General features: G+C 50.8%; 1 protein-coding gene across 3 annotated transcripts; it reads right to left on the bottom strand.

Annotated features, from left to right (window-relative positions):
- Positions 1-195: 195 nt before the first annotated feature.
- On the bottom strand, positions 196-26,198 carry ADISSP (adipose secreted signaling protein). Of its 3 annotated transcripts, none has more exons than XM_081332860.1 (6): positions 26,095-26,198; positions 14,047-14,145; positions 10,763-10,905; positions 4,186-4,324; positions 3,524-3,646; positions 196-2,460 (listed from the first exon to the last, which is right to left on the bottom strand). In XM_081332860.1, exons 2-6 carry the CDS (start codon positions 14,063-14,065, stop codon positions 2,360-2,362), a joined length of 525 nt encoding a protein of 174 aa, XP_081188986.1. In that variant the 5' UTR covers positions 14,066-14,145; positions 26,095-26,198; the 3' UTR covers positions 196-2,359. The 3 variants fall into 3 exon arrangements, with proteins under 3 accessions (XP_081188986.1, XP_081188987.1, XP_081188988.1); XM_081332861.1 differs by having other exon boundaries at positions 26,104-26,124; XM_081332862.1 differs by having other exon boundaries at positions 14,047-14,140; positions 26,095-26,120.

The following is a 26,198-nucleotide window of genomic DNA, read 5'->3' on the forward strand; positions in this document are numbered from 1 at the left end:
ATTCCCTAGGGCAGGGGTCTCCACCCTTGGAAACTTTGACTTGTGGACTTCAACTCCCAGAATCCCTCGAGCTGACTTGTGGGAGTTGAAGTCCACAAGTCTTAAAGTGGACAAGGTGTGGGGACCCCTGCCCTAGGGCAGCGTTTCTCGAGCGTGGGGACTTTAAGAATTCTGGGAGTTGAAGTCCTGCCCTCTTAAAGTCCCCACGCTCGAGAAACGCCATCCTAGATAACTCAAGGAATTTGTCTTTAGGGATTCTCGGTCCAGAACGGGACTTTGGGGTCCAGGTGTGACATTTCCACAGGGAAAACCAAAAAACCACCTCACTGCACAAAATCTCCTATGGCAACAAGAGAAACCTTCCCTTGCATGGTCTCCTAAAACAGCAGCAGAAAATTTTGCCTTTCGAAGGAAAAAACAACAACAAAACCACGCCTTTCTAGGCGAACCGAACTTAGAGGGAGGGGCGTGGTGGGGATGAACGGGAGGGGAGGGGGCTGCATCGCAACGGGGCCACAGGTACCTCGATCCTTGTGGCCAAGGCGGAAAGCGAAAGGGAGGCGGGTTCAAATGAAGGAGGGGAATCTTTGCAAAAAGCTGAGAAGGCTTCGGGGTGGGGTGGGGGGTGGTTTCTTCCTGAGTTGGGTTCGGGAGAGGGAGGGCGCGGGGGGGGGAGGAAAGACGGGGGACCCCCAACCCCAGACAGCCGGATTGTGTGCAGGGGTCCCCAGGAATTGTCAGCCTCACAGTAACCTAAAAGCCTCTTGAAACGCAACAATTATAAAACCTTTTAGCACTAAACAGCTGTTATCGGGGAACAGTAGCCAGGGGTGGCTAACCCAACTTCAGCAAAAACAACCCATAATTTCTTGCCCCTCCTCCCCCCAAAAATAGCTTTTCAGGCCTAAAAACAGCCAGCAACTTCCAACAAAGTAAAAGAAGCTTTATTTCTTCGGTTTTTCAAAACAGCCGCATTCTCTAAAGCAGGAGTCCTCAACCTATGGTCCACGCCCGGCCTGTTCGCCACAGGACCCCGGGAATAACTGGCAAGCCCCGCCCCACTGGCGGTAGCAGTGCTGCGTGGGCACGAGCGGCCCCATTTGCCCGTGCGTGGGGAGACTAGCACTGCTACCATCACGCGGGCGCCGGCGGCCCATTTACGTCGGCATGCGCACATTAGCGCTGCTGTTGTGCGGGCGCCCACTTGCACCGGCGTGCATGGAGCCGCTGCTGCCTCCTTTCCTTCGGGAAAAGTTGGGGAACGCTGCTCTAAGGGGGTCTATCCCAACTCGCCATGGCCAACTCACTGCAGCTAACTTGCGACGCGCAACTCACCAAGGAGCCATTTCGCCACGGCCAGCTCGGCACGGCCACCAACAGACTTAACGTACCGCGATTGAAGAAACAGTCGAACAGAGTCGTTCAAGAAAGGATGCTGGAGGAGGGACCACATAAAATGCGAATGAGAAAAAAATTAAACTCGTTTCTAAAGTTTGTTTTTAAAAAAATTACAAGTGAATCCTTGAATTGTCCCGTGGCGAGTCGGCTTCGGCGAGTTGCCCAATCCCGCCTCTAAACCAGCGGTCCCCAACCTTTCCCGGGACAGCAGGAGGAGGGGGATGGTTCCGCGTGAGCAGCAGGCGCAGGCGTGCCGCTCCATTTCTGCAAGCAGCGGGTGCGTACACCTGCCGCTTACGCCAAGGGAGCCAGCGTGCCAGCACGCGCTCGCCCGCTGCTTGCACGGCCCGGTTCCGAACAGGCCGCAGCCCGGGGGGTTGCGCACCCCTGCTCTAAACGGTAAAACATCCCCGCAGAAACACGCCGGTCAGCTGTCTTTTTCTTCCGCTTTGCAAACCAGAGTTGCGGAAAAGCCTCCGCAGCCATCCAACTCGGCTAAACCAGGCAGAATTGAAAAAACCAAACCAAACACAGCACGGCTGAATTCAAAGAACGGGAAAGTCATCGGACGGGGCTCGCTCCGAGCTGCACCACCCACGGAACGGAGGTTACAGAATTGGATCCGGGCCTGGCCGGATGCGCCCGAGTCTCCGAAGCACGACTTACGAGGGGTTTAATTGTCGATGTAACGGTGTGTGTGTGTGGGGGGGGTAGGTAGTAGAAAAGCTCTGCCCCACAAGACAAGCGCCATCGGACCGGCACATCACAAGAGCGCTTGAAACCTGGCAGCCAGCGGGCAGCGAAGATGGCATTATTTTTTATTTCAAGCTTAACCAGAAAATATATATATATATGTGTGTATATATATATATATGTATATATATATATATATATATATCTATATAGGTAGAGAACCCCGGAAAGGTGCTGGAGTCTGCAGTAAGAAGGGGGCGCATCCGGGTTAGTCAAAGCCCTGCCACTCGCTTTGCTCCGAGTCGTATTCCACTTCGGCTCCGATGCACTTGACGCCTTCCAGGAGCATCGGCGTGCCGTGGTGTCGGTCTGCAAGACGAGGGAACAGCGCAGGTGTGAAGTGGAGGGGAAACGGGCGGAGAGACGGGGAGGGTGCGCGAGGCCAGTGCAGCTGGCAAGCTGGGGCAGAGACCCACTTCTGCTTGACAAGATCTCCTCTCTGCAAGCCTCCCTAGGTGGACAGCCCCCCGGGCCGTGGACCAGTACTGGGCTGCGGCATGCCAGCAACCAGTCCGCAGAAAAGAAAGCAAGCCCCATCCGTGGGATGCAGGCAGCACACAAAACCACCCCACACACCTCCTCTGGTCCGTGGGAAAACCTCTCTCCACGGAACCGGTCCCTGGTGCCCAAAAGATTGGGGGGGGGAGCTGAACCACACCCCAGTGCTTTGTCTCCTGTCTGTATCCATATCAGGATAAGAGCTAGACCTTGGAGGTCTTCTAGACCATTTGAGGCAAGCGGCTGTCCAGTCTCTTCTTAAAAGCCTCCAGTGATGGAGCGCCCACAACCTCTGGAGGAAACCGTTCTGCTGATTATTTGTCCTATCAGGAAAGTTCTAAGTTGCTTCTCTCCTTGACTGGTTTCCATCCGTTGCTTCTTGTCCGGCCTTCAGGTGCTTTGGACAACAAGTTGACCCCCTCCTCTTCTTTGGGGCAGCCCCTCAAATCCTGGAGTACTGCTATCATGTCCCCCCACCCCACCCCGGTCCTTTCTTTTCTCTAGACTGGCCATTCCCAACTCCTGCACCCATTCTTCCCATGTTTTACTCTCCAGGCCTTGGATCATCCTAGTCGCTCTTCTCTGCACACTCGTGCCAGAGTCTCCGCGTCTCCTTTGAGCTCGACCTGGAGGGCTTCAGATCGGACCACCTTCAGCTTGGCAGATTAATTCACCCGCAGAGATGCGTTGAAAGACACCGCAGGCTGAGTTTAATTTCCTGGGCATTGTCGCCTCTTGGCGATGACAGGATATTAAACCAGGCCTCGGGAGGTGCAGAGAGGAAATGCAGAGAGGCAGGAAAGCGAAGGAGGAGGGGAGGGAGGGGGAGGAAGGGGATGCCCAGCCCTGAGTGCAAGAACAGGCAGACCCTTACCCATCACCCGGGCTTGCACGACGACTTTGATGCTGGCACTCTGGTTAGTCTCGCTGCAAAGGACCATCTCTTCGTGGAGAACGCCTTCTTTGTGGGCCACGTATTCGCAGCTGACCCTGTAGCCTGGGAGACATAGAAAGGGCGACCCCCCCTTCAAATATTGAATTACTGCTATCATGTCCCCCCTCGTCCTTTTTTCATTAGACTAGGCCAGGGGTAGGCAACCTCGGCTCTTTTATGACTCGTGGACTTCAACTCCCAGAATTCCTGAGCCAGCCACGCTGAGGGGAAAGGGAGAGGTTTCCAAGCTGACCCAGGCTGGCTCAGGAATTCTGGGAGTTGAAGTCTGCAAGGCATGAAGGGGCCATAGTTCCCCCATTATGGCTCAGAAATTCTGGGAGTTGAAGTCCACGAGTCATAAAAGAGCCAAGGTTGCCTACCCCTGGGCCAGACCTACCCAATTCCAGCACCCCTTCTTTGTATGTTTTAGCCTCCAGCTCCCTGATCGTCTTTCTTGCTCTTCTCTGCACTCTTTCCAGAGTCTCAACATCTTTTTTTTTCTTTCACATCGTGGTGACTAAAACGGGATTCCAAGCGTGGCCTTACCCAGGCCTTGTAAAGCGGTATTAACGCTTTCTTCTCCAAAAGCCAAGAGAACTTACCGTCAGATACCGGGGCGATGTTGGTCACCTTGAGGTGCAGGTTGGAGAGAGGTGCCGGGCAAATGTCCTTCCCCAGGACTTGCACAAAAGGCAGGATGAAGGTAATTTCGTACTTGTGCAGGATCTTGAGAAAGCCAACCTGACGGGAGAAGCAAAGTCAGGGTCCACGTCAAAGTTCCGATGAATGAGACAAATCAAACAAATTGCAGGCATATTATTTATCTAAAAAGTCTTAGTAATGAAACCTAACATCGGCACTCATGGAGGGATGCCAGAATCTGAAATCTCCTCCCCCCCACAAACCCACCATAACACACACACAATCCCCGCCCTTATCTACATGTCATAAATCACATTATCCAATTAGTTTTACATAGGAGGTTTCACTTCCCATTCTGTACGCAGGCTTTTGCAATCTTATCACCACATCCGGGTGATTCCTCCCTCCCAAACGAAGCAATTAAAATAACAGGCTGTCTCTTATAGCGTCAGTGCAAAAACATGTCAATGTTTGCAGCATTGACAGTCCCAGGCCAGGATCTGACGGTGGGCAAGCAATCAAGCAAACGCAGAGGGGTTCTTAAAGTGAAACATAAAAAGATAAAATCATAAAAGGAGGATGAAAATCTAGCGAATAAATCACAGTAAAAGGAGAGGCATCTGTGCCACAAGCCTTTTCTTGTATTTATTCAACTTTATCTCTAGCCTCTCTCGGCTTCTCGTAAAAGATTATTGGTGGACACGCAGCCTGCAGAATAAGCGAGAGAGGGGAAAAAAACCCTCCGGGGAGAATTCGAAGCTCTCTCTCTCTCTCTCTCTCTCTCTCTCTCTGCGCAGAATATTCCCAGCAGACAATTTGCCTCCTGAAGTCATCGGAGGGTAAAATATTTCAGAAAATGTCAGAAAACAGCCACTGCAAGAACCCGAGGTCGACTTTACTGCTCTAAGGCAGGGGACCCCAACCTTGGCAACTTTAAGTCTTGTGGACTTCAACTCCCAGAATTCCTCAGCCAGGAATTCTGGGAGTTGAAGTCCACAAGTCTTAAAGTGGCCGAGGTTGAGGACCTCTGCTGTAAGGCAGTGTTTCTCAACCTGGACCACTTTTAAGTCACGTGGACTTCAACTTAACCCTGTCTTAATCCTGTGGGCTAGTATTAATTTAATTCTATTTTATCTTTCCTTTTTGTATTGTTTTAACTTGCCCTGTGAACCGCCCTGAGTCCTTCGGGAATAGGGCGGTATATAAAATCAATTAATAAATAATCAATAAATAAATAAACTCCCAGAATTCCTCAGCCAGCCAATCGTGGCCATCAGTTAGAGGACTGCCTGTATGTCAGTGAAGACTTCCATCATCCAGGCCAAAGGTGTCTTAAAGGCTGAATCACGGCAACTGGACCAAACTTGGTTACAATCTGAGGGGTTTCTCTGGAAGGTGTTTGCTACTGTAAACAGAAATTGGACCCAACATCATTGTAACCATCATTCTGATGCTTCTCAGCCTAAGCGCGGATCAAGTATTATGAATGCAGACACCTTCAAATCCATCAAGAACATAAACCCAGATGTGATTTCTCTCTGTGTTTAATCCCATTACAGGCCCACGTTTATGCGGAGATGTAGGGCTCTGGAAGGGCTCAATTTTAAATGGGTTATGGTGTCATAAATCTATATTGGCAAAACTGACCCGGTTCTGTTTTTTTCTTCTTCAAAATCCCACGAGAGAGACAGAGAAAATGAGAATTCAGTTACAGCGTGCTCCGAATATGTTCCATGCAACGGCCAAAGTCGGCCTTGATCAATCTGTCTGATATTCTCTTATCAGCTCTGACAAAGAATTTAAATTTAAATTGGTTTAACTTAGACCAGTTCCCCCCAACACCCCTGTTTAAGAGTAATCATTTTGAAGGACGGCTGCCAATTGATAGGATAGGATAGGATAGGATAGGATAGGATAGGATAGGATAGGATAGGATAGGATAGGATAGGATAGGATAGGATGGGATAGGACAATAAGTTTCTCCTTAATTGCAGGTTGCTTCTCTCTTTGGTCAGTTTCCATCCATTGTTTCTCGTCCTTCCATGCTTTGGAGAATAACGTGACCCCCTTATTCTTTGGGGCAGCCCCTCAGATACTGGAATACTGCTATCGTGTCACCCGTTTCTTCTTTTCTTTAGACTAGCCAAACCCAAGTCCAACGTCCTTCTCCGTACGTTTTAGTCTCCAGGCCTTGGATCATCTTAGCGGCTCTTCTCTTCTCTGAATTTTTTCCAAACCCTTAAATTAAACAAAACTCCACTTGCCAAAATCTAAATAAAACATAAGGTGTGGTGAAGATCTTGGTTTATTAAAGCTGCAGTGCAAGGATTGTTTCTCCTTCCAGTGTCGCTTCGATTCTATTATTTATTACTTGGCTTTCAGTATAGGAAACCAATTGTTACAATTATTATTTTTTAAAAAAACAACAACCTAAGGCTGGATCAGTCTAATGGAGCTTTCAATCTCCCAAGAATAATTTAATTTGGGGGATATTTATAAAACAATTAACTGACATGATGGGGGTCCTCAATTTAATGACCACAACTGAGCCCAAGAGACTGGACAGCCATTTGTCTGAAATCGTATAGGGTTTCCTGACTGAGCAGGGGGTTGGACTAGATGACCTCCAAGGTCCCTTCCAACATTATTATTATTATTATTACTATTATTATTATTAGGGACGCGGTGGCTCAGTGGGTTAGGACGCTGAGCTTTGTCGATCAGAAGGTCGGCAGTTTGGCGGGTCGAATCCCGAGTGCCGCGTAGCAGAGTGAGCGCCTGTTACTCGTCCCAGCTTCTGCCAACCTAGCAGTTCGAAAGCACGTAAAAAGGCAAGTAGAAAAATAGGGACCACTGCGGTGGGAAGGAAACAGCGTTCCGTGCGCCTTTGGCGTCTAGTCATGCCGGCCACATGACCACGGAGACGTCCTCGGACAAGCGCTGGCTCTTCGGCTTTGAAATGGAGATGAGCACCAGCCCCTAGAGTCGGAAACGACTAGCACGCATGTGCGGGGGAACCTTTACCTTTACCTTATTATTATTATTACTATTATTATTACTATTATTATTACTATTATTATTATTATTATTATTATTATTATTATTATTATTATTATTATTATTAGCTGGCTCAACAATCCTTCCAATATTGTCCTCCATGCTGAGCGAACAATTGTTCAAGCATACAAATAAAAGCCCATTTTACTGGCTAGCAACCCCAGGCAATAGAATCGGCTCCGGCAGGGCTGCGTTCATTAAATTACAAGGATTCTGCTTTGCAAAAAAAAAGAAAAAAAGTAAGGGAAGGGAAGGAGGCCAAGAAAACAAGCCATTTATTCAGTCAGGAGAGAAAAACAGATTTAAAAAAGAAAAAAGCCAGACACCTCAACAGCTTTAGTCTGCAAATCTCTTCCATCCCTCAAGCACAGATTGGATGTCAAAGACCTCAAGGCAGGAGAAAACGAAGGCTGAGTTTGATTGATGAAAAACAAACTCGCTCCGATGTCGGAAAATTTAGAAAACTGACTTAAGGGGTCCGGATGGATTTGGAAATAAGATTTTGAAATTGTCAGGAATCTGTCCCGTGGGAAAAAGGTTGTTCTGAATTCTTTCAAAAAAGAAACAAACAAAAAAAAAACACCACGATGAGAAGATTTTGAAGTCAATTCTAAGAAACCTTTCCATGGGAAAATTCTTTTGTTTAGGGGGAAAAAAACATTTTAAGTTGGGTCTTTGAAGGCTGGGCGCTTGACGGTACGGGAAACAACTCTAAAGAATTTAAGTAAGGGAGAAGAACAGTTGCAATTCAACCCTCCCTAATACAAAACGGCGCAAAATGCTCTAATTTTTGGATGAAATGAAGGATAAAGGTAAAGGTAAAGGTTCCCCCGCACATGCGTGCTAGTCGTTTCCGACTCTAGGGGCCGGTGCTCATCTCCATTTCAAAGCCGAAGAGCCAGCGCTTGTCCGAGGATGTCTCCGTGGTCATGTGGCCGGCATGACTAGACGCCAAAGGCGCACGGAACTCTGTTCCCTTCCCACCCTAGTGGTCCCTATTTTTCTACTTGCATTTTGACGTGCTTTCGAACTGCTAGGTTGGCAGAAGCTGGGACGAGTAACAGGCGCTCACTCTGCTACGCGGCACTCGGGATTCGACCCGCCAAACTGCCAACCTTCTGATCGACAAGCTCAGCGTCCTAACCCACTGAGCCACCGCGTCCCGAAACGAAGGATACTGGGGAACAACAACAACAACAACAACAACAACAACAACAACAATAATAATAATAATAATAATAATAATAATAATAATAAAGTTGGAAGGGACCTTGGAGGTCATCTAGTCCAACCCCCTGCTCAGGCAGGAAACCCTATACCATTTCAGACAAATGGCTGGCCAGTCTCTTCTTAAAAACTTCCAGTGTTGGAGCATTCACAGTTTCTGGAGGCAAGTTGTTCCACTGGTTAGTTGTTCTCACTGTCAGGAAGTTTCTCCTTAGTTCTAGGTTGCTTCTCTCCTTGACTAGTTTCCATCCGTTGCTTCTTGTCCTCACTCAGAAACTGCTTTTGAGACTGCCTGCTATTATTGCAGACAAACTGGATTTAAAAAGAGGTTACAGAAGAGAAACAAAGCTGAGATGGGGATTAGAAAGTGGATTCTAAAAGGATAACCTACGCCAGGGGTAGGCAACCTCGGCTCTTTTATGACTCATGGACCTCAACTCCCATGCTGGCTCAGGAATTCTGGGAGTCGAAGTCCATGAGTCATAAAAGAGCCGAGGTTGCCTAGCCCTGGCCTCTACGAACGACATGGGGAAAAGATGTTACGTGGGATCTACAAAGGGAACTGCCTGATGCCTTCATAATTGTAAGAGATACACAAATCACAACGCCAGAACTTGGATAGATTTCTTATTTGGGCTACACAGAAAAAGAACAGGCTTGGGGGGGGGGCAGGGGAGAATTCTGGGAGTTGAAATCCACCCATCGTCAAGTCGCCGCGGTTGAGAAAAGGTGGCCTGACCTATTCAAAAGAGACGAGTTCAGGTCTGTGACCTGAGACAAAAAACAAAAAAAAAAGACTCCGTGCAAGAGAGAAATCAAGAGATAAACCAAGGTCTAAAGCAGGGCTCTCCAAAGTTAGCAACGTTTTAAGACTCGTGGACTTCAACTCCCAGAATTCCCCAGCCAGCATGGCTGGCTGGGGAATTCTGGGAGTTGAAGTCCACGAGTCTTAAAGGGGCCAAGGTTGGAGATCCCCGGATCTATCGAGGAAGTCAGGTGGGTGGGCTTCTCCAACCAAATGGGGCTCAACAGCCCCAGAGCCTACTTCTGCCTCCTCCTCCTCCTCTTCCTCCCCCCCAAGCCCATAAGCCCCTCCCCAGGGAACCCTCAATTCCGCACCAGGTTGGAAAGCGGAGCCAGATCAAGCCTCATAAATATTCTATCCCTTTGCAATATCCCAGGAGGTGAGAAATGATGGCTTTCTCTCTCTCTCTCTCTCTCTCTCTCTCTCTCTCTCTCTCTCTTATCGAACAGGAGGAAATGAAGCTTCAGAGGCGAAGGGGGGGGGAGAATCGGCTGCCCCTCCCCCAGCCTGTTCCACCCCCCTCCCCTTGATTTTTTTTAGACCCCCCCCAAAGCAAAGCAAAGCGCCAAGGCTGCTGAGGCCGCTGCTGCCGCAGCAGCAAGTCAGAGCAGAGCGTTCCTGGAAAGAAGCGGGGATAATTGCTTTTTGCATCCCAAACACCAGAAGCAATTAGGGAAAGGAAGGCAGCTGCAGAAGGGATGAGCTGCAGACATGGTGGAAAATTACAGGGGGAGGGAGGGAGGGAGGGAGAGAAAAGGGAGGGAGGGAAGGGGAAGGGAGGGGGAAGGGAGAAAGAGAAATGGAGGGAGGGAGGAAGAAGGGGAAGGGGAAGGGGAGGGAGGGAGGCGAGAGGAGGGATGGAAAGAGGAAGGGAGAGGGAGGGAGGGAGGGAGAAAAGAAAGAGGGAAGGAGGAAGGGAGAAAGAAATGGAGGGAGGGAGGAGGAAACAGAAAGGGGAGGGAGGATAGAAGGAAGAAGGAAAGAAGGAAGAGAAAAGGGAGGGAGGGACAGAATAAAATAACAGCTGGAAGAGACCGTGGAGGTCTTGGGGCCCAATCCCCTGTTCAAGCGGGAGGGAGGGAAGAAGGAAAGAAGGAAAGAGAAGGGGAGGAACGGAGGGAGGAAAAAAGGAGAGAAAAGGAGTGAGGGAGAAGGGGAGGTTGGAAGGAGGAAGGAAAAAAGAGAGGAAAGAGAAGGGGAGGAAAGGAGAGAGGGAAAGTTGGTTGGAGGGAGGAAGGAAGGAAGGAAGGAAGGAAAAAAGAGAAAAGGAGGGAGGAAGGGAGGGAGGAAAGAGAAGGGGAGGAAAGGAGAGAGGGAAAGTTGGTGGGAGGGAGGGAGGGAGGGAAAAAGAGAAAAGGGAGGGAGGGGAGGAAAGGAGGAAAGAGAAGGGAGAGAAAAGGAAGGACGGGCCCAGCCCCTCCCCAGCCCCCCCCACCCCCGGGGCTCACCTTCACCAAGAAGTCCCCCTCCTTCTCCTGGCTGACCATCACCATGGAGTCGTGAAGCTTCTCGTCAAAGTGGACGTGGCTGGAACTTCCCTCCACCGTCTGAGTTGGGGAGAAACGGACCCCCCCGACTTTGGGGTTCGAGCCTGAGGAAGCAGCAGGAGCGGGGGGGGGGGAAAGGAAAGCTGGGTTACCCAGGCCACCCCCCCGTCGAGGGAGGCCCCCCAACAAGCCCCCCCCTTGAATTCAGGCCTCCAAGGTTTTCCTCCCTCCCCCCCCCCGCGGAAGATGGAGGGCCCTGGTTGAAGAGCCGCCGAGTGGCAGAGCTGGAAAGGGTCACGAGGGCATCTAGTCTGACCCTCTCCCACGGCCAGGGAGACCGACCCAACCGTCCTCCGCCGCCCCTTTTTACGACTTTTCTTCCCACTGTCATTAAGCGAAGCAGCACCGTTGCTACGGTCGTTAAGCGAATCCAGCTTCCCCCCAACCGTTTTTGCTTGTCAGGAGGACGCAAAAGGAGGATCGCGTGACCGCCCCTCCCCCTCCCCCCGGGGAGGCCGCGGCCGTCATAAATGCGAGTCAAGCCGCCGAGCGTTTTGAATTGGGGATCGCGTGACCGGACGGGGCTGCCGCGACGGTCGTTAAGGGCGAGAGAGGGCCGCGAGTGACATTTTTCCGCCCTGTTGTTCCCTTCAAACGGTCGCTATAAGTGCACCGTTGCGAAGCCGGCCACCGGCCGCATTTATTTATTCAACCGACTTATGCGACCGGCGTAATAAGACTTAAGGCGAGACGCCGAGCTTCAAAAACACGAATCAAAAGGTGAAAAACCAAAATGGCCGGGGAGTCCCAATCTTGATCTAAAACCGAGGTAGGCAACCTTGGCTCTTTTATGACGCATGGACTTCAACTCCCAGAATTCCTGAGCCAGCCATGCTGGCTCAGGAATTCTGGGAGTTGAAGTCCATGCGTCATAAAAGAGCCAAGGTTGCCTACCCCTGATCTAAAATCACACAACTGCTTTGTAGGCTGCCTACGGAGGCCCCTCCCCACATAAAAAAAAAGACAAGAACAAGGCAGACTGGGTAACAGAAGAATTGAGCTGGAAGGGACCCCGGAGGTCTTCTAGTCCAACCCCCCTGCTCAAACAGGAGACCCAAGCAGCCGAGACAAAAGTGTCTTCTGGAAAGCCTCCAGTGTTGGGAGCGCTCACGACGTCTGATGGCAAGATGTTCCACTGGTTAATTGTTCTATCAAGAAGTTCCTCCTTAGTTCCAGGTTGCTTCTCTCCTTGATGAGTTTCCATCCGTTGCTCCTTGTCCTGCCTTCGGGGGCTTTGGAGAATAGCTCGACCCCCCCCTCTTCTTTGGGGCAGCCCCTCAAATATTGGATCACTGCTGTCAGGTCACCCCCAACCCTAATTTTAACTCGTTCCAGGCTAGACAAAATAGCAGAATATCAGAGCTGGAAGGGACCCTGAAGGTCATCTAGTCCAACCCCCTGCTCAGGCAGGAGTCCCTCTGCCATTCCAGAGAAATGGCTGTCCAGTCTCTTCTTAAAAGTCTCCAGTGATGGAGCACCCACAACCTCTGGAGGCAAGCCGTTCCACTGGTTAATCGTCCTCACTCTTTGGAAGTTTCTCCTTAATTCCAGGTTGCTTCTCTCCTGGATGAGTTTCCATCCATCCCCACAGCTTGGAGTTGAACTTTTCCAGCTTGATTTGAAAGACAGAAAACTCACAGCAAAAAAAAAAAAAAAGATCCAGCAATCCATCCAGTCTGCCCTTTGAGTCTTTTTACGTTATTTTATTTTTTTAAAAAAAAATTGTCGGGTGATTGACATGCGTTTAGCCCACGCGTGTTTAAATTTGGAATGAGCCGTTTTTGCCAATGGGCACGGTGAGCAGGGTGGGCAGGGAAGAGCAGAAAGCGGGCTGCAAGTGGACTTCAATGCCCAGAATTCCCCAGCCAGCCTGCTTTAACCTTGGCCCACTTCAACTCCCAGAATTCCCCAGCCAGCCTGCTCTAACCTTGGCCCCTTTAAGACTCGTGGACTTCAACTCCCAGAATTCCCCAGCTAGCCTGCTCTAACCTTGGCCCCTTTAAGACTCGTGGACTTCAACTCCCAGACTTTCCCAGCCAGCCTGGTCTATCCTTGGCCCCTTTTAAGACTCGTGGACTTCAGTTCCCAGAATTCCCCAGCCAGCCTGCTCTAACCTTGGCCCCTTTAAGACTCGTGGACTTCAACTCCCAGACTTCCCCAGCCAGCCTGCTCTAACCTTGGCCCCTTCATGACTCGTGGACTTCAACTCCCAGAATTCCCCAGCCAGCCTGCTCTAACCTTGGCCCCTTTTAAGACTCATGGACTTCAGTTCCCAGAATTCCCCAGCCAGCTTGACAGCACCAGCCAGGAGCGATGGGCGTTGAAGTCCAGATGCAATCCGGGCGGAACCAGCGATTTCGTGGAGTCATCGTGTGCCATCGCCGACGGGGGCTGGACTTGATGACCTCCAAGGTCCCTTCCGACTCCGTAACTCCTCTCGGCCTTTTCCTAAGCTTCCAGATAGGAGCCGCATTCCACTGTCTGTCAGCTGATTTAGCAGCTCCGTTTCCTTGGCTCCTCCGGCTGTTTTTCGGTCCATTTCCCCCCCCCCTCACTCCTCGCTAGGATCCAGGAGGGAGAAATTAATTGACCGATAAATTTCCCGTTATCGATTAAGCGTTGTCTGTTGCCACGGAGACAAATTCCCAGCGCTCAAGCGTTCGCCAAACGGCAGGAGGTGAGTTTTCCGATGCGAGGGACGTTCTGGCGGTGCCCCTCTTTGGAGGGACTGCAAGCTCCATGGCTCCCAGCCAGCCCGGGGTGGGCAGCCTTGCTTTGGAAGTAGCAAAGGAAGGAAACGGACCAGGGAGAGACGCAATCTAGAAATCGAGAGAAACTTCCCGACGGCGAGGACAATTAACCAGTGGAACTCCTGGCCTCCAGACGCTCCGGATGCTCCATCCCTGGAGATTTTAAAGGAGAGACTGGACAAGCGTTTTAGGGTCTCCTGCCTGAGCAGGGGGTTGGACTAGAAGACCTCCAAGGTCCCTTCCAACTCTGCCATTCTGGCAAACCAGCACCTGGTGAATCCCAAACACATCAGACAACCTTCCCGCCCTTACCCCAAAGGGAAAAAATGGGGTGGTGGGGGGAGAGAGACATCTCAGGGTGTGTCCGGCTCAAAGGGATGCTGGCCGGCGGTCCTTTCCCCCTGCCCCCCCCACACACAAAGTGACCGCACTCACCTTTGTTGGCCGTCGCCATCTGGCCCACCAAGAGTCCGGCTGCTGCGGCTGGAGCAAAATGCCTGGAGCATCAGCAAGCCATGCTCGGGGAAAGCTGACCTGGGGGGAAAAGAGGGGTGGGGTGGGGAATTGGGGCGGGAGAGAGAGAAATGAAAGAATGAGAGAGAGAGAGAGAGAGAGAGAGAGAGAGAGAGAGAGAGAGAGAGAGAGAGAGAGAGAGAGAGAGAGAGGGAGGCAGACAGGGGAAGAAAGAGAGGGAAAGAAAGAGAGGGAGGGAGAGAGAAATGAGAGAGAGAAAAAGAGACAAGAGGGAAAGAAAGAGGGAGGGAGAGAAATGAAAGAATGAGAAAGAGAGAGACAGAGAGAAAGAGAGGCAGAGAGGGAAAGAAAGAGAGAGAGAAATGAAAAAGAATAAGAGAGACAAAGAAAGAGAGAGAGGCAGAGAGGGAAAGAAAGAGAGAGATAAAGACAGAGAGAGAGAGAAGAGGCAGGCAGAGGGGGAAAGAGAGAGAAATGAAAGAATGAAAGAGACAAAGAAAGAGAGAGGGGGGGGGAGAGAGAGAGAGAGAGGCAGAGAGGGAAAGAAAGAGAGAAAGAGTGTGAGAGGGGGGGAGGAGATGGAGGGAGAGAGAGAAAGAAAGAGCGAGAGACGTCAGTGCGGGAACTCAACCCCTATCTTTCCAGCAAAATGTTTGGCTGACATTTATGTGCCGGCCACACGGGTGTGTGTGTGTGTGTGTGTGTGTGTGTGTGTGTGTAGACAGATGTTGGAGAAATAAACGGCCAGAGGCGTCTGCCCGAACAACTGGAGGGTGCGGAGGAAGGCAGGCGGGACCCGGTCATCTCGCAGGTCCGTCTCACTGACCCACCATTCCTCTGGGGAGGAACAAGATTTCTGCCTCTCTGTCTGGGGGGAAATGAGTGGGGGGGGGGCAAAGGGGCCCTTTTCTGCAAAATATCAGCTTCTGGAGACTTCAGCCTAGATTTGAATTTTTGGGGTGAGGGGTGTTGTTGGGGGGTTGCCACTGATCTGAGAAAGCCGCCCCCATTGCTGGAAAAAGCTGGCTGATGCGTTACTTTAGTCAGGTATATTATATACCCGAATAAAGGGTGTGTGTGTGTGTGTGTGTGTGTGTGTGTAAAAACCCAACAGCAAAGGCTTTTCTGGGTGCTTTGCAGGGAAGCCCTGGGAGAAAGGAAACGAAGAGACAATAAAATCCAATCCAACGTCTAAGCGAAAGACCCGGCCGCAGACATTTGAAATATAAAATATGAATGAAAAGTTCTGTTCAAAACACAAGAAGGCCCTGAAACCCTCTTCTGGAAAGGAAAGGCCTTTTTTCTTTCTTTCTTTCAAGCTGGCTATGCAATGCAAACTTTAGGCTGCGCGGAGCCCCCTTTAGGCTGTGCAGTGCACGGAGCCCCCTTTAGGCTGTGCGGAGCCCCCTTTAGGCTGCACGGTGCCCCCTTTAGGCTGTGCGAAGCCCCCTTTAGGCTGCGCAGTGAGCAGAGCCGCCTTTAGGCTGCGTGGAGCCCCCTTTAGGCTATGCGGAGCCCCCTTTAGGCTGCGCAGTGCACGGAGCCCCCTTTAGGCTGTGCGGAGCCCCCTTTAGGCCACAGTGTGCCTCATTTAGACCACACAAAGCCCCCTTTAGGCCATGCGGATGCAGCACTAGCAGAAGTGGGGATGAGTGCGCACACTGGCCAGCTTGTGTTACAGCCCAGTGGCTGCTAGGCCATGGCCTGGTAGTGGGCCACGTCCCACAGGTTGGGGACCCCTGGATTAAGGAACGGACTCTCTCTCCATTTTGTTCCCTTTGCCCTGGCCGAGGCCCGGAGACGTCCAACGGCAGATACAGGGGTCCCTGGCTTACAACCAATCGTTTAGTGACCTTCTGAAGTGACTTAGGACCGTTTTCCCACACTTACGACCGTGGCAGCATTCCCCTACAGTCACGTGAGCAAAACTCCCACGCTTGGCAACCCCCTCATATTTACGACAGTTGCAGTGTCCCGGGGTCAGGCGATCCAGGGGGGAAATGGGCCAAAAACACACTTAACAACTGCCTCGCTTAGCAGCGGAAACTTGGGGCTTCACTGTGGGGTAAGTTGAAGACCCCCCCCGGCAGCTCGACCGCCTCGCCCCGATTAGAAAAATGGCCCTTTCCACAATATGAGCAGTTCCCGCCTTCCCACCCCCCTCCGACGCACTTTAGACATGCTCAGATGCTGCAAAGGGACTTTGGTGCCGGTGGGTCCTCCCACCCCGAGTCCCTGATTGCCCCCCTCTTTTGTGCCCGTTTTCTCCTGGCCTGGCATCGCTCCCTCCCCGCACAGGCGGTGCCGGCACGTGCCCCTCTGGAGCCATCCTGGCAAGGGAGCAATTTTCCAGGTACAAAAATAGACAATTATCTCAGCCATTAAAAAAAAAAAATCATTAAAGCAACAGGCGTCCCCTGGAAACCTGCCAGACACCCCCCCAAACGAAAGGGGGGGACGGAAAGGCTCTTATGAACCAGCCAGCCGGTTTCTTGGTCCCCCCCCCGCCCCCGTCGTTCCGGAGGACCTGGCAAGCCTTGCAGTGGCTGATCCTGCACGAACCACCCCTCCTGCATTCCCCCGACACACACATACCCATCATGCACTCTCTTGTCCTCATCTCACACACAGACACACACAGACACACACAAACACACACAATGCACAACTCGATGTCCTTTTTGGGCGCCGGACTCGAGATCAGAGTTTGGAACAAGGGAGCGAAAAGCGTCTCCTAAAAAAATCTGCAACCCGGTGTCCGTTATCGCGGTTTCCTTTCCCAATGGTTTTTATTACGGAGGAGGTGGCTGAGCAGAGGGTTGGACTAGATGACCTCCAATGTCCCTTCCAACTTTATTATTATTATTAAGCATTAAAAACAAAAAATAAAAAAATAAACCCCAAATGCAAGAGATGAAATACTGATAGGGAAAAAAAAATTGCAGAAGCCTAAGACAAAAGTATAGGGAGTCCTCGACTTTATAACAGCCCATTTAGTGACGGTTTGAACTTACAGCGGCCCTGAAAAGAAGCGACTTACGACCGTTTTCCACACCAAACAACCTTTGCAGCATCCTCACGCGGTTACGCGATTTACATTCAGAGGAGTGACAACTGACTCATATTTATGACGGTCGCAGTGTCCCGGAGGGGGGGGTGTCAGTCATGTGATCCCCGTTTGCAACCGTCTGACCACCCAAATCCATGAGGGAAGCTGGATTCACTTAACAACCGTGGTTGCTGACTTAACGACAGCGATTCACTTAACGACAGTGGCAAGAAAGGTCGTAAAATGAGACAAACCTCACTTTTAACAACTGTCTCGCTTAGCCGCAGAAAATGTGGGCTCCATGGTGGTTGTAAATGGAGGACTTACCTCTCTAAAAAAAGACGATCACGTGACGCCCGGACACTGCAACCGTCATAAATACGAGTCAGTGGCCAAGCGTGTGAATTTCACATCACTGCAGCGATCCTCAAGTGCGAAAAACAATCCTTTTTATGTTTTGGTGCCGCTGTAACGTTAAATGGTCACTCAACGAACGGCTGAAAGTCCAGCAAGTTGTATTTGGTGAAACCTGACATGGGGGGGTGGGGGGCGGGGGGGGGGAAAGGAGCCTCTGTTTCGATTGCTCAAAGCAATCCTGGCAAACAAACCAGGGTTATGAAACGGAGCTACCCAGGGATTTCTTAATATATATTGCTAAGCACATTAGTTTGTGCTTAAATTGTAAGCCGCCCTGAGTCTTCGGAGAAGGGCGGGATATAAATGGGATTAAATAAATATATTAAGGGGCAGAGATAAACAGCCTTGGTGGAGCAGTGGGCTAATGCCTCCTTAAGTAACACCAGCTGCCTGCAATTAGTGCAGGTTCGCATCCCACCAGGCTCAAGGTTGACTCAGCCTTCCATCCTTCCGAGGTAGGTAAAATGAGAACCCAGATTGTTGGGGGCAATTAAGCTGACTTTGTAATAATGCCGCTTGGGGTGTGTGTGAAAGCCCTAACAAGCAGGCATATACATAGAATGAAGGCTACTGCTAAGCTTGTAAGCCGCCCTGAGTCTTCGGAGAAGGGCGGGATATAAATGGAATTAAAATAAAATAAAAATAAAAAAAAATCCAAATGTTCGGCTCGCAAAAACTGCCTCCTTCCTTGACGTTCTGGGCCAGGAGAGGACCCTCTTGAGAAAACTCAAACTTTGCTTTGTTTGTAACGAGGGTCCCCAAGCACCCACCCACCCCCGCCCCATGGACCGGTACCGGGCCGCAGCATGGCAGCCAACAGGCTGGGCAAACAAACTAAGGATGCAGGCAGCGCATGAAACCACACACTCTCCGATCTGTGGAAAAACCTTTCTCCACGGAACCGGTCCCTGGTGCCCAAAAGGTCAGGGACCTCCGATTTATAAGGAGGAAAAAAAAAAAACAAGCCAAGATTCGCCTCTGCCCAGCTAACATTCCCGGTTCTTAAGAGGAACCCGCCTGGCTTCGGGTGATAAGCTGGCAGCTGCCCCTTCCTTGGTTGCCCCTTCTTGGGGGGGGGGAAAGAGAGAGAATTTAATCACTGTTTTCCCAAGATAAAAACCAACGCTGGCATCACCAGCTGAGCACCCATCTGGCGAGCCTGGCATGAGAACAAGGGGGCAGGCAGGTGTGGGAAGCGAAGGGGTGAACAGCACGCTTTACGCACAACCGGGCTTGCAAATGGCATGCCCAGGACACGAGACACCCCACCCCTACCCAAATTAAGAAATTGGGATGGGGGGTGGGGTGGAAGTAAGGGGAGATTGGATGATACCCGGGTCCCTGCGTTTCAGCTTCAGGCTGCTTTTCAACGACCCTGTTATTCAAAACACGACAGTCCTCGAATTACGGCCCAAATTTCCGGTTGCTAACTTGGACTTTTGAAAAACGAACGCAGCTTCTTGTCGTTTCTGAACCACGCCAGGAGCTACGGCAGCAGCCCCACTGCTCGGCTCGGCCGAGAGAAGGGAGAAAAATGATTAAGAAAAGCATTATTGTTTTACCGAACAATAGAATAAGCAAGTTTTGCAAGGCGCTCAATACGCCCTCGGCTACGTCTGGGTTTCTCCTGATAGGAAATACAGGTACAATGGCAATAAATGATAACAACTGAAATTATTTTTTTTTTAAAAAAGGGATGATTAAAGTAAATAATTATAATGAAATATGGGATGATTTTATAAAAACAGTCTTGGTGGAAGGCAAAGGGAATAAACCTGCTCAAGAATATATGCTGTTTTGGAGGGGGTTAAGGGCACAATTGAAATATATTGTGTTAGTTGTTATACGAGAAGAAATATAGGTAATAAAAATGGTCTCCAGGGGTGTTGGGTGCACTGTAGACACAACTATCCCAGCACAACGCATCCTGGCAGAAGATAGCAATTAACCCTTTGACTTATATACTGCTTAGAGGGGGGCTTTTTCAGCCCCCTCTAAGCGGTTTACAGAGTCAGCATATTGCCCCCCCACCCAACAATTTGGGTCCTCATTTTTACTTTACTTTGGAAGGAAGGAAGGCTGAGTCGGCCTTGAGCCGTTCAGGATCGAACTGCTGGCTGTGGGTAGAATTAGCCTGCAATGCTGCATCCTAACCATTATACCATGATGGATGGATGGATGGAGGAAAGAGAAAAGGAAAAAATGAATGAGGGAGGGAGGGAGGGAGGAAGAGAAGAAGAAGGAAGTGAGGGAAGGAGGGAGGGAAGGAAGGAAAAGGTGATTAGAAAGGAAGGAAAGAAAAAAAGGAAAAAATGAATGAGGAAGAGAGGGAGGAAGGAAAGAAGGAAAGAAGAAAAGAAGGAAGAAGTGAGTGAACAAGGAGGGAAGGAAGGAAGGAAAAAGGGAAGAAGGAAGGAAGGAAGGAAGGAAGGGAGTAACAGCCCTTAGACTTATCTACCGCTTCCCAGTGCTTTGCAGCCCTCTCTAAGCGGTTTTACAGAGTCAGCCTATTGCCCACAACAATCGGGGTCATTTTACCGACCTCGGAAGGACGGGAGGCGGAGCTGACCTTGAGCCGCACGATGTAAACAGGGCCACGAGCGCCCGCGCAGCACTTGGGCGACGCCAGAGCCCGCGTGATGCCCTCAATGCTACTGCGAGTGGGGAGTGGGCGCGCAGGCCGCGACGCCAGCGCAAGCACGATGTTCGTGCATCGCTAGCACCGGCATGCCGCCGCAAGGCTAGCGCGACTGGGTGGGTGCACTCATGGCAATGCTAGCGCCCGCGTGATGCCCACGACGCTAGCGCAAGTGGTGGTGGGGGGGTGAGCCTGGTCGTGGGAACCTCTGAGCTAGATGATAGCTAGATGAAAGACAGTTGACAGACAGACGGACAGATATGCTAAATTCTTCCATAAACTCTGCTGAAGGGTTAGGGAGGAGGAGGAGGAGGAGGAGGAGGAGGAGGAGGAGGAGGAGGAGGAGGAGAGCGACGACTGGAGGATCCTTGGTGCTCTCTGAGCTTGGTTTATTTTCTTGCGGATGTTTCTTTACCCAACCAGGTAACACCATCAGGACTAGAACGGAGTTTGCAGAGGAGGAGGAGGAGGATCCTTGGTGCTCTCTTGAGTTTGTTTTGGCTCAATTGTGGTCAAGGGCTACCTATACAATTTCAGACAAGTGGCTGTCCATCAAAACCTCCAGTGTCGGAGCAACCACAACTTCTGGAGGCAAGCTGTTCCCCTGGCTAATTGTTCTCACTTGTCGGAATCAACCCGAAGCAGGTCTAAGATGGAAGAAGAGCCATAGGGAGGGGAAATGAGGACCCAGATTGTTGGGGGCAATAAGCTGACTTTGTAATAATGCCGCTTGGGGGTGTGTGTGAAAGCCCTAATAAGCAGACATATACATAGAATGAAGGCTACTGCTAAGCTTGTAAGCCGCCCTGAGTCTTCGGAGAAGGGCGGGATATAAATGGAATTAAAAAAAAAAATCTTGTTGGTTTGGGGCTCGGGGTCCTTTCGGCAGGCAGAGTTTCCCGTCCGTGTGAATGTCCCAATCCAGACGAGGAACCTTTGCACTCTTTGTCCCACTTCCCACATCCCCATTTTCCAAGCTTCGCAGCTTTGTACTTCTAACAAACCCAGCCCCCCCCCCCCAGTGTTCAGTTTGGCCTGCCACAGCAGGAGACTGTCACTTTCAGAAGCCAAGATCAGCGCCGGCTGGCAAACTTTCAAAGCCAGCTGCCTGCGGAGAAACTGGCTAAAAACAGGTTTAAAGCGCCATCGTTTTTATAAAGAGATCCAGCTGCAAAAAAAAAAAAAAGGAACGGTGGGGAAAGTGACGGATTTTGCACCTGGGCTGCAAGGCTGAAAGGAGTCTTTTTTTTTATTAAAGAGTTTTACAAAAACAAGATTTTACAATATATCCCCAAATCCCCCCCACCCCAAACCCACCCACTTCCCCCCCCCACTTCCCCGAGCTAAATACAGGATTATAGTTATAATAATTATATTCTAAATAAAAATTATGCAAATATACAATTAACCAAATTCATAATGTGCTTTAACTCCCCTTTAACATAACTGCATACAAAGTACCAATAACAATATCCCACTAAGATCTACTCATAAGCTAAATGGAACTTTTTAGTCCCATATTTGTTCTGAATATAATCTATCCATCTCCTGCAAACTGAAATATATCTTTCCTGTGAATGATCTTTCAAGTAAGCAGAAATCTTAGACATTTCTTAAAGGTAAGTAAACCAGGCTGGGTTTGTCTAAATTATCATTACCTGCACGAAGCAAAAATATCTCTGAAGAAGTGCAAGAATATCTCTGAATTGTGTGCAAATAATAATAATAATAATAATAAATAAATCCCCATTTCGGTCCCAGCCAGCAATTCGGTGGCCGCAAATGACTGCGTCTTTGGTTTCTATCAATCCAACAAAAACTAAATAAGGTAAAGGAGGGCGAATTAACCTGACGGATGATCCAAACGGCTGAGGACTTTGCAATAAAGAAAGGACGTTTGGAAAAAAAAATAAGCCACAGGTTTATAGTGCGTCCAACCTGAAGTTTCTTGGGAACGGTTTTGGATGGGTGGATGGAAGTAAGGAATTGGGAGGGAGGGAGGAAATAAGGAAGAAAAATGAGGGGAGGGGGGGATAAGAGAAAGTGAGGGAGGAAAGAAGGAGGGAGAGTGGGTAGAACAAGGAGGGAGGAATAATAGGAGAAAGGGAAGGAAGGAAGGAAGGAAGGAAGGAAGGAAGGAAGGAAGGAAGGAAGGAAGGAAGGAAGGAAGGAAGGAAGGAAGGAAGGAAGCAACTGACTCCTATTTATGATGGTTGCTGTGTCCCAAGGACTTCTGCGGACCCGTCCTCAAATGGTCAAGCAAGGTGACCAACTGGCCAGAACTGGGCCCAGCCAGCATCAATGTACCCCCTTCCTTGCTTGCCCACGGCAGCCCCTCACTACTGGCAGGGAGGCGAAAGGGAAATGGGGGCAAGGGAGCCTCGGTGTGTGTGTGTGGGGGGGTCCCAGCAGGTGCTGTAATGGGGGAGGGATTGTGGGGCTTCTTCCCCAAGAAGAACGAGCCGAAGCTGATGAAGGGAACTGGTGAATCGCAAACTCAAGATGAAGGAGGGAAGCAACCTGGAGCTTAGGAGAAACTTCCCGACAGCGAGAACAATTAACCAGTGGAACAGCTTGCCACCAGAGGTTGTGGGCGCTCCATCACTGGAGGCTTTTAAGAAGAGGTTGGACCAGCGTTTGTCTGAAATGGTATGGGTTCTCCTGCTTGAGCAGGGGGTTGGACTAGAAGACCTCCAAGGCCCCTTCCAACTCTGTTATTCTGTCTTCGTGCCTTGCCAGACAAAGAGTGCTCAACAAAAATAGAATAAAAATCTAATATGTAAACATTCCCCAAGGCAACCGGACCTTCTTGGGGTTGGCCTCCCACCCCACTTTGGAAACTTTCCGCTTCTCATCCAAGAAGCTTCTCCAGAACTTCGTGGACCAGAAGCAGAACGTTTTCAAAGGAGAAAAAAAAACCGCCTTTGGGACAACTATGAGCTGGATGATGGAGAACCTCTGAAGACATTAACGTATAAAGGGGTAAGTAGACATCACCACCTGCTGTTGTCTTCTCTGCCTGTTGTGTGTGGAAGCAGGCCACACAACCCCGGCGTGACAAACCCCCGTCTGCTTTCTTGCCGTTTTGGGAAACGTGGCGTATTTGGGGCACGTGTTTTCCCAGGCCACGTCTTCTGTTCCATGAAGAAGGTCCCACGAGACGGTCTCCAGAGAGGCCCAGTCTATGGCCGTACGTCCACAGGTGTCTGTAGTCCAGGGATAGGCAACCTTGGCTCTTTTATGACTGGTGGACTTCAACTCCCAGAATTCCTGGGCCAGCCTGGCTCAGCTTGGAAACCTCTCCCTTCCCCCTCAGCATGGCTGGCTCAGGAATTCTGGGAGTTGAAGTCCACCAGTCATAAAAGGGCCGAGGTTGCCTACCCCGCTCTACTCATTTGTCCTCCAGGGCAGAAGAACATTCCAACTCTGGGGACAAAGATGGTCTTCTTCTCAGGCACTGGGCGAGCTTTGGAAAAGGGAGGGAGAGCAAGGGCACCCTTGAGGTCCTACAAACGGGGCCCGGCCTGGAGAAAGCGGCTGGGAGAAATGTCGAGACCAGCCAACAGGAAGAGACTGTGAGAAGGAAGCGCTTCCTTGCGGTGTAAAATTCACCAGGGGAACTCATCCCCACAGGACAAGGCAGTGGCCACCACTGCAGGGCTTTCCCAGGGACCTGGCTACTTTCGTGGGGGGGGGGGGCGTAGGGGGGGGGGCTCTTGGTTTTGAAGATCCCAGGATGGGGGTAGCCCTCCTCCAGATGTCGAACCGCAAAGGAAATGGCGCTCGGAGTCGCTTGATGGTGAGGGGGTGGCATGTAAATTGAATGAGATGAAATGAAATAATAAATAAAATAAAATCATAAATAAAATAAAATAATAAAACAAAACAAAAAATGCTATTTTAACAATTAACCAGTGGAAGAGTTTGCCTTCAGAAGCAGTTGGCGCTCCATCCCTGAGGTTTTTAAGGAAAGACTGGACAGCCCCTTGTCTGAAATGCGCAAGGGGGTTGGACTAGAAGACCTCCGAGGTCCCTTCCGGCTCTATTCTGATTGATTGAAAATGAAATAAAATAAAATAATAAAGAAATGAAATAGTAAAATAAAATAAACAGAAAATAGAATATAATAAAATAAAAAACAGAAAATAGAACAGAATAATATAATAAAATAAAACAAATAAAGTAAAATGATGAAATGACATGACTTGACATAAAATAAAACGTCGCCAGCTCCCGCTTAGAAGCTCCAGAGACGTCCTGGTTGATCCCTGCCAGAAAGCCCAGCGCTGCTCCCAAACGGGCCTCATTCCTGATCCAGCAGAGCCACACGATTCTCACATTCTGGATCCATCCAGACGTTACTCGGAAGCTGAACGAAGCACGTCGCTTACGGAAGGGAGGGTTCTACCCCCAACGGGGTGCCCCGGTGAAGGAGCCGAACTAGGCGCGGGGAGACCCAGTTGTGGTTCTCCTTAGGCAGGCACGGCAACTGGATGACCTTGGCCCAGTCGCCAGCAGAGACTGGGAAACTGGAAAATACCTTTTGACGAGGTCCCTGGAGTAATTACGGCCCACCACTGGCTAATCTGGCGCACGCTAGAAACCAGGTGCCGGTGAGTTCTAGTTCCACTTTAGGCAGGAAAACCGACTGGATGGTTTGGGGCCAGTCCCTCTCTCTCAGCCCACCCCACCTCACAGGGTTGTTGTTATGGGGAAAATTGGAGGAGGAACGGGTATTGCGTACGTTTGCTGCTTTATGAGTAATTTATTAAAATAAAAAAAAACACACAGGACATAACGAATTCAACCACCAAACCTCCCTATATAGCCCCCCTCCGCCAGTTTTAGCTAAGGTCCAACCAAAGCTTCCGTTCAGACACCCATTCAAGCTACCCCCACGCCCATCACCCTGGGCCAGGGCAGTCCCGGGCCATGCTGGCAGGGCAAGATGGATGTTGTAGTACAAGCTCTGCGGAAGACAGCCCCGATTCTCCATGGGCATCCGGAGGAGCGAAGCCCCTCATCCTGGCGCCAAGAGGCTGCACAGTGTTAAAAGGAGGGAGGGGGCTTTGGGGTTTTCACAGTGCCTTCATACACACACACACACACACACAAACAACACACACACAACGCAAAATCAATCAAATGCATTGCCAACCATTCAGTCAAGCCTCCCAGCTGTACCTAAATTTAATATATAAATAAAGTACTGAAACACAAGGGGGGAGGCTGCGGGGGGGGGGGAGCAGCGTCCAAAACGACCCTGCCCCCCCTCCCCGCTCTGCATCAATGCACCAAGCTTTGGTGGGAGGGGGGGGAAGAGAAGAGGGAAAGGGCTCCCCCTCTTTTATCGGGGGGGGGGCAGCTGCGAGTTCAGGTTGCAAGAGAGCAGCCAGCTGGGGGGGGAAGCAAGAAAAAGCCCCCCCATTAATGCAGCTTTACCTCCCACCCAGGCAGAGATCCCAAGGGCTTTGCCTCCCCCTCCCCCCCACCCCGAAAGCCGCGGGCGCCCGGTTGCAAAAGGAGGGCGGGAGGCTTTTTGCAGACCGGGGCCGAGAGGCGCGAGGGGCAGCCGGGATGCCACCCCACACCCGCACCGTCCTTCCTCAATCCGGGCCGCGGCGACCCTGCGGAGAAAGCCAGCTGCATGGAGGGCGGAGGCGGGGAAGGAGGAAGGACGGCGCACCACGCGGTGATCCCTGGAGGGGGAAGCAAGCGGAATAAAGAAGGGGAAGAGAGAGACACCCCGGGGGTTTGCAGCCAGGAACCCTCCACCCCAACGGCCCGCTCTCCGGAGCCCCCACCCCCGGGGCGGCTGGGAGCGATGGGACTTGGAGTCCCCCGCTCAGGGGCTGCCGGGGAGGGAGGAAGAGAAGCCGGCCCTCCCTGCGGAGGCTCCACTCACCTCGCTTACAGCCCGGGCGAAGCCTCCCCCGCCGGGACCGGGACCGTCTCGGCCGCCGCTACCGAACCTCCCGCTTCTCCCGCCCGGCTGGCGCGGGATTCCGG

Source organism: Vipera berus, assembly GCF_964194415.1.
Source record: "Vipera berus genome assembly, chromosome: 7".
Taxonomy (NCBI): Eukaryota; Metazoa; Chordata; class Lepidosauria; order Squamata; family Viperidae; genus Vipera; species Vipera berus.

Coding starts and splice junctions, on each gene's coding strand:
- ADISSP (XM_081332860.1), bottom strand. Junction 4,325..10,762: donor AGGGGGACTTCTTGGTGAAG/GTGAGCCCCGGG, acceptor TTCTCCCGTCAG/GTTGGCTTTCTCAAGATCCT. Junction 3,647..4,185: donor CATCGCCCCGGTATCTGACG/GTAAGTTCTCTT, acceptor TATGTCTCCCAG/GCTACAGGGTCAGCTGCGAA.